At 50.5% G+C, this 8,420-nt stretch overlaps 1 protein-coding gene across 1 annotated transcript in view; it reads left to right on the forward strand.

Moving 5' to 3' along the window:
- Positions 1 to 6,549, forward strand: part of LOC111851387 (TGF-beta receptor type-1-like) — a 32,376-nt gene extending 25,827 nt beyond the window's left edge. The window contains exon 9 of the mRNA XM_072711033.1: positions 1,778 to 6,549. Coding sequence (XP_072567134.1) covers positions 1,778 to 1,903 — 126 coding nt within the window. The 3' untranslated portion in view covers positions 1,904 to 6,549. The remainder of the gene's footprint in view (positions 1 to 1,777) is intronic.
- Positions 6,550 to 8,420: the final 1,871 nt, after the last annotated feature.

Genomic DNA, 8,420 nt, shown 5'->3' on the forward strand with positions numbered 1-8,420 from the left:
CATGCTTTAAGATGCACAGACACAGAGCTGAGAGTCAGGCTGGCCGCCTGAGTGCTGGCCCATCCGTCCGGATCCCCTGGACGAATCAGTCACTCGCTGGCTCCCCCCGACCGCCCATCTGGGCCAGACGCCCCCCAGCCGGAGAGCGGAGCAGGGAGCGGCTCTGCCTGGATCCGAGAGCCGCTTCTGCTTACCGCGTGCCGCCGCTGGGCCGTTCAGGATTTTTGCGTGTCTCGTCTTGTCGCTCTGATGCTGCTGCTCTGTCACTAGCGAGATAAAACACCAGCTACACGTCCGAACCGCTCTCCCGCTCTCTTAGGCCGGCTGCTGCTCTGTCACTAGCGGGATAAAACACCAGCTACACGTCCGAACCGCTCTCCCGCTCTCTTAGGCCGGCTGCTGCTCTGTCACTAGCGGGATAAAACACCAGCTACACGTCCGAACCGCTCTCCCGCTCTCTTAGGCCGGCTGCTGCTCTGTCACTAGCGGGATAAAACACCAGCTACACGTCCGAACCGCTCTCCCGCTCTCTTAGGCCGGCTGCTGCTCTGTCACTAGCGGGATGAAACACCAGCTACACGTCCGAACCGCTCTCCCGCTCTCTAAGGCCGGCTGCTGCACTCGCATTCCGGCTTTGATCAGCCGCCTTTTGTTTAGTGACGGTTGCTACATTTGCTTTTTTCACTTATCGATGCTTGAATTTTTATTTTAGTAATAATTTGAATTAAGATGATAACATTTAAGATGTTTTAGCCTCCGTTTGCTATGTAGGGCAGCATTTCCCAACTCTGTTCTCTGGGGGACCCACAGACATTTTTGCTCCCTCCCCCTGTCAGGTGGTCTACCCTACTGGAGCTGCGAGGGAGCAAAAATGTCTGTGGGTCCCCAAGGACCAGCTTGGAAAATGCTGATGTAGAGTGTATTGTACATTGTCTTAAGGTGTGGCGCCGCTGGTTGGTCTATGTGTGAGTGTGATTGCGTGTCCTGTGCCCCCCAGGCCCTGTGCACGGCGCCGCTGGTTGGTGTATGTGTGAGTGTGATTGCGTGTCCTGTGCCCCCCAGGCCCTGTGCACGGCGCCGCAGGTTGGTGTATGTGTGAGTGTGATTGCGTGTCCTGTGCCCCCCAGGCCCTGTGCACGGCGCCGCTGGTTGGTGTATGTGTGAGTGTGATTGCGTGTCCTGTGCCCCCCAGGCCCTGTGCACGGCTCCGCTGGTTGGTCTATGTGTGAGTGTGATTGCGTGTCCTGTGCCCCCCAGGCCCTGTGCACGGCGCCGCTGGTTGGTGTATGTGTGAGTGTGATTGCGTGTCCTGTGCCCCCCAGGCCCTGTGCACGGCGCCGCTGGTTGGTGTATGTGTGAGTGTGATTGCGTGTCCTGTGCCCCCCAGGCCCTGTGCACGGCGCCGCTGGTTGGTGTATGTGTGAGTGTGATTGCGTGTCCTGTGCCCCCCAGGCCCTGTGCACGGCTCCGCTGGTTGGTCTATGTGTGAGTGTGATTGCGTGTCCTGTGCCCCCCAGGCCCTGTGCACGGCGCCGCTGGTTGGTGTATGTGTGAGTGTGATTGCGTGTCCTGTGCCCCCCAGGCCCTGTGCACGGCGCCGCTGGTTGGTGTATGTGTGAGTGTGATTGCGTGTCCTGTGCCCCCCAGGCCCTGTGCACGGCGCCGCAGGTTGGTGTATGTGTGAGTGTGATTGCGTGTCCTGTGCCCCCCAGGCCCTGTGCACGGCGCCGCAGGTTGGTGTATGTGTGAGTGTGATTGCGTGTCCTGTGCCCCCCAGGCCCTGCGCGTTATGGCCAAGATCATGAGGGAGTGCTGGTATGCCAGCGGAGCTGCCCGCCTCACCGCCCTGCGCATCAAGAAGTCGCTGTCCCAGCTCAGCCAGCAGGAGGGCATCAAGATGTAGAGCCGCCCCCCCCCACAGCCTGCTGTCTTTCCCTTCCTTCAGTCCCAGCGCCGCCCCCTTCTCCCTGTCATTTCACGCCTGAGAGGATGCTAGTTCTACCTCGCCGAGGTGACAGCAGGTCGCATCCCACAGCGCCCCCTGCTGGGTCTGCATAGGACCATAGTGCCCTGTTGAACTCCGCGCTGAGACGCCACCCGGCCCCCCACCCCCCCGATGAACATACACAGGGCAGCCCAGTCAAACTGGGAGATGGAGAAGCAGGAAAGGCCTGCTCGTAACATCGGAGGGATTTGGGGGGGGGGGGAAGCTCAGACAGAAGCTCAGAGCTGTATTACCTACGAATGAAATGAACCAGATGATGTTGTTTTAAATCTCTTTATTATCAGGTACCCTGAATAAGCATTTCTCCTTCCTGTCTCTGCCTGGGAGAGAGGGGGGGTCCATATTTAGTCACTCCCCCTCTTTCTTGTTAATTTAACAGATGACTATTTCTTACAATTGTTTTTTCATACAAAACTGGACATGACCTCATTCAGTCTTGGCAAACATGCTATGACATATGCAATATTATACAGTATGTGTGTGTGTGTGTGTGTGCGTGCATGTCATGTATACATGCCTGTCTGTCACGCATGTACACATCCATGTGGACACACACTCACACACGTACACGTACATATGCACGCATATACGCCGGTATATTTATATATATATAGTTACTGCAGTCTCAGTACGACCATGCCTTCCAAACCAGGTGTTACCAGAAAGTGCCACCGCTGTGAATGGGTCCCGTCCGGCTGTAGCCTATCAGTGCGAGGGGCCTGCACACACGCTCGTGTCGGTCACGGGAGACCCCGGGGGTCGGGTGGCTGGGAGCAGGACGGGGCCACAAACCGCAGCCCCAGACAGCTGCCCGGGACACTTCAGGGTCCTGATCTCTTCTGTTCGTACACGTTCATACACACACACACACAGTGCCTGCGCACACACACAGGGAAGCATTAACTCCTTCTCCCTCCTCACACACTCTGCGCTCTCTCCTTCCTCTCTTTCACACCGTCTGTCTCCGCACACGTGTGTATCCATGGCCTGGCAGGTTTTATTCAAATATAGCAAGTGGACATTTTACTAAGCCATAGGTTTGTCAGCATTTTGTGGCAATTTTTCTATAAGAATGTACATTTCAAAATTGCTGTTACAAAGGGACTGCTTCACAGTGAATCTGAGCATGTCTTACGGGACCAATATTGGTTTGATCTAGTTAATCATTATCGAAAGGTAAAGAGCAGGTTTTGGCCAGATGCAGTGAATCCTGTTCAATACATCTCCATATTACCACACAACTTGTATGCTGATAGGTGCAGTGGAAGATTTGTCATTTTGATTGTTTTGCAAAATAATTTATTTCTATATAATGTTGTATTCAAACATATATATGTATTTACTCAGACTACGTGTTTGTGTCATGTATGTGACTTGGACAATGCTAATTTCTTTTAATCATGACTCTGTTCTGCTCCTGGTCTCCATAGCAATAAGTGCAGTTTTCCGCGAGCCCGTTGCAGCTGGCGTGTGTGGTAATGTGGTGTGGTGCAGACTGAGGTGTGAGGCGCTTTCCGCCCAGCGGTCTGACCCAGTGCTGCAGCAGTCTTCCCTACAGCCCTGTGGCGGGTCATTCTCGAAATGGGAGGGGGCGGCGCCCTCTGAGATTGGATAGGAGGGGCACAAAACTGTGAGATGCAGGTTCACCTCTGGGTGTAAAGCACAACACATGCCAGTACCTCTCACCAGCCCATAACTCTGACCCAAAATGGGCGCCGGTTTGTCCTGTTTTGACCAAAAACAACTTGCCCTAGGAATATAATGTGCCATGCAAACAGTATGTGATTGTATCCTATTAAATGTTAATACTGTAAATTGTTCATGTACATTTAAAGAGAAGTTGTGCATAGGAACTTGTGTGTATCAGAGCAGTTCAAACTGCACATCTTGACAGCATTTGGCATTTCAACGGGAATCTGTAGGAAGTACGCAAAGGAAATGGAATTAGGCATTGCTGCTATAAAAATACACCATGAACAATGGGAATAAAAATGGCAGGATTGCAGAGAGAAAGCCAGTAGCAAAGTAGGACACATTCTCTGGGACAAAGCATTTTGTTGGTGTTATGGTGACACGGTCATCGTGACCTGGTCATTTTGTTGGTGTTATGGTGACACGGTCATCGTGACCTGGTCATTTTGTTGGTGTTATGGTGACACGGTCATCGTGACCTGGTCATTTTGTTGGTGTTATGGTGACACGGTCATCGTGACCTGGTCATTTTGTTGGTGTTATGGTGACACGGTCATCGTGACCTGGTCATTTTGATGGTGTTATGGTGACACGGTCATCGTGACCTGGTCATTTTGTTGTACAATGCATTAGTGTAAAATCACCAGCAGCCTTTTCTTTTCCAAATCAATGGAAAGTGAGCTGAAGGGTAGATGCCCCCCGGTTTGGGGTAGGCGCCCCCCCGGTTTGGGGTACACGTGGCCCGGTGCCCCTCGCTCACTCCCAGGTATCCACGGCCACAGCATCCAAGACTTCGCAATCTGCACTGTTGCTCCTCCGCTTCCTGCTCAAGGGCATGTTCAGCCCCCCCCCCCCCCCCCCCCTTTTTCCCTTATCTGTGTTAAAGAATCAGATTGATGGCTTGTGAAGCCGGCTCATTCTGTGCTCTCCCCCGTGGGTAATCGGGCAGCCTCGTCATCTGGCTCCACACTCATACCTGACGAGGACCCGCGTCCTTCTCAGATGATGTTATCCTGCACTTACCTCTAAATTGTGACGTAATTGCATAATATCGATTAACACTGATGCTTTGAAATGAACTATATGAAGAAATTAGCTGAAGATCTCCCATGGTTATAGCCCTGGCAACATGCAAGGCTGTAAGTGCTAATATAGTCTGAAGTCAAGCAGCCTTTCCATTTTATTGTACGTGGCATGAAGATCTTTTATTCTTAGCTGAATGACAGCAGAAAGAGAAATTTCATTTATGGCATAATTTCATTAAACTTGTCCCTTAAAACAATTCAGTTAATTCAATCAAGATTGCCATGACGGCCAGGTGTGTGAAGGCCTCTGTATCACCACCTTCCCCATGTTCTGGGGTTGTGCGGTTAGGCCTGCGGAGCCTCCAGTCAGCAGCCTGTGTATCCCCACCTTCCCCGTGTCCTGGGGTTGTGAGGTTAGGCCTGCGGAGCCTCCAGTCAGCAGCCTGTGCGAGAGGCCAGTGCGAGAGGCCTGTGTATCCCCACCTTCCCCGTGTCCTGGGGTTGTGCGGTTAGGCCTGCGGAGCCTCCAGTCAGCGGCCAGTGCGAGAGGCCTGTGTATCCCCACCTTCCCTGTGTCCTGGGGTTGTGCGGTTAGGCCTGCGGAGCCTCCAGTCAGCAGCCTGTGTATCCCCACCTTCCCCGTGTCCTGGGGTTGTGAGGTTAGGCCTGCGGAGCCTCCAGTCAGCAGCCTGTGTATCCCCACCTTCCCCGTGTCCTGGGGTTGTGAGGTTAGGCCTGCGGAGCCTCCAGTCAGCAGCCTGTGTATCCCCACCTTCCCCGTGTCCTGGGGTTGTGCGGTTAGGCCTGCGGAGCCTCCAGTCAGCAGCCTGTGTATCCCCACCTTCCCCGTGTCCTGGGGTTGTGCGGTTAGGCCTGCGGAGCCTCCAGTCAGCGGCCAGTGCGAGAGGCCTGTGTATCCCCACCTTCCCCGTGTCCTGGGGTTGTGAGGTTAGGCCTGCGGAGCCTCCAGTCAGCAGCCTGTGTATCCCCACTCTCCATGTGCCCAGGCTCACTAGGGCACAGTTTGCTTTACGCCAGCTATGGTGCTTATTTGCTAACTCTGTGTGGCTGCAGCAGTGAGACCATTGTGCACCGATAGAGGAAAAGCTTTATTACATTTTTAGTGCCTGAGTTTAACTATTTTAATTATTTTAATGGATCTTTTTTCACCAGGAATGATAACACTGCATGTGATTGATTTCCAACGTTTGCATTAACTTTTTTTTTTCTAAATATTTTATGAAATGAAAATGTACTTAAAAACTGAAATTGTTAAAGGAGAGAGATGCATAGTTTGAAGAAAAATGAGAAACATACCTCCTCTCTTAAAGACCAATGTGTTCTTACCTCTGTGTACAGAATGTCTTTATTTTACCTCCCAGTTTGCTATTTTGTTTCTATGAAATATTCGGTTGAAGATGCATATTCTGTCAGTGGTACTCACAATGTATTGTGTTTGTATTGTGCCCATATTGTAGCAAGTAATTACATTACTCTTTTCATCCGTCTATATTTGTTTTTGTTTTTTTCTCTTCATAATTGTGATGTGTAAAGAATGGCGAAAGCTGTTCTATTTTTTTCTTCCCCAGAACAGTGCATTAAAAATGCCTTGTACAGTGTCTATATTTTATTTTGGATTTGATGATCAGGTGGGCGGCGCACCGAACTGATCCCTGCTACAGACCTGATCGGTCTCCATTTCTAAACGTTTTACCTTTTAACTTTTTGTAGGATGTACAAAAAGGTTGAACAATCAACATAGGAAAGTTGACGCTTATGTTAAGTTCTAACATAGTCCAGTTACGTGAATAAAAGGATGTTTCCTTATTTTGCAGTTTGTGTCTTTGTCAGGTTAGCCGTCGCAGACTAACCTGGGCATGTCTGTCCGTTCGCCGTAAATTAAGATGAAGACGCTGGATTTGGGCGTCTGTGATCGCTGTGAGCGTTTCTTTCTTTGGGGCTCTTTGCCCGGCGCGTTTCCCACGGCTGCCTGCATGTGCATCAGGCGTCCAGCTGTGAGCCAGAAGCGCATTTCCGTTTCGGTACCGATCGTGTTCCCGGTTCCCGATGCCGCGGCGTTGTGGTATCGCGCATCCTGACTCCGCCGGAATCGGTGCTGGGGCTTTGGTTGATGGAGAATCAATATAGGTTTCTGTTGAGTGAGTGAGTGAGTGAGTGACAGACAGAGAGAGAGAGAGAGACAGCGTGTATCGCTGCTACGGCTGTGTTCCCACAGTCGGGATACACTTGCAAACAAGGTGCGTATTATCAGTGCGACCAACAGACTCAAATAAAACACTTGCTGCTATGTGGCGAGATTTCAGATTCTTTCTAATTGCCACGTACAATATAAGGATCATCCGGGATTTTTCATTCGTTTTGTAAAAGGCTCATTGCACATTCGTATCTGAGCTTTGCTTTTAAACCCCCACTCAGAATTGTACCCTGACTTCTCGCTATCTGTTATTGCTCTTTGTGTGTATATCTGCTGGAGTCATACTCCAGATGTTCGTAATAAGGCGGGGGATTGTGTAAGGATGTGTGGTATTGTTTGCCGAGAGAGGGTGCTGTTGTGCGCGATTTGGCAGTGACTCATCTATAGATCTTGCCGCGAACAAATGACAGTTTATATGTATATAATCAAGCTAAATCTTCCTGTCGTCAAATTGTGATTAGCTTAAAGCCAAGTGGCAGGCCGAATTGTAGTATCAAAGAAGTCTATCTTCTTTATCTTCATTTTAGCGCATTTTCACATTACATTTTCTCAAAATGCTTTGCATTATCCATGCTGAAAGTGTTTTTATCTTTTAAATAAACGGTAAACAATTATTATTCCCTTCCTCTAATTTAGAGATTTCCATGACAATATGGCCTTCTACACATCCTTTGTTTATTCCAGATCAGGTGCAACATACAAATAGCATTTTCAACATACGACACTGTAAGTTAGCCTTCAATAGGAAGACCTTGACAACAGATTTTGACGCCGTGTCCCGCCATTTTTAATATATTATTTAAGTATGCAGGTTACTCAGACAGTGTACAGTGTGCTGATAGCTCATAGATCTTTAGAGGACAAACCAGTGGTTGAATATGCAGTGCAGTGGTCCGTACTCTGCCTTGGTGTTACAGGTATGTCATTTTACATTTACTTTTTTTTTTTCTAGCATTTCGCAAGGTAAAGGCTCAGATTGAGATGCACTGCGCAGTTGCTCATTTGTGTTAATCCACAGCACTGCATAGTCCAGTGCCTAAGCAGCACCCTGAAAGGTGGCTTTGGCTTCTCGGCTGTTTCCCCTGCACTAAGAGAGAGTGTTGTGTGATTCTTCATGTAATTTCCTCTGCTACTTGGTATTTGTTCCTCGTTGTGTATAAACATGCACACATCTCCAGTCCCTGCCGACCCCTCTGCCGTTACCGCCCTTCATAGAGTCCCTGCCGACCCCTCTGCCGTTACCGCCCTTCATAGAGTCCCTGCCGACCCCTCTGCCGTTATCGCCCTTCGGAGAGTCCCTGCCGACCCCTCTGCCGTTACCGCCCTTCATAGAGTCCCTGCCGACCCCTCTGCCGTTACCGCCCTTCATAGAGTCCCTGCCGACCCCTCTGCCGTTACCGCCCTTGGGAGAGTCCCTGCTGACCCCTCTGCCGTTACCGCCCTTCGGAGTCTCTGATGTGCTGTCAGTATGCCTGCTTCCATA

Source organism: Paramormyrops kingsleyae, chromosome 4 (assembly GCF_048594095.1).
Source record: "Paramormyrops kingsleyae isolate MSU_618 chromosome 4, PKINGS_0.4, whole genome shotgun sequence".
Classification (NCBI taxonomy): domain Eukaryota; kingdom Metazoa; phylum Chordata; class Actinopteri; order Osteoglossiformes; family Mormyridae; genus Paramormyrops; species Paramormyrops kingsleyae.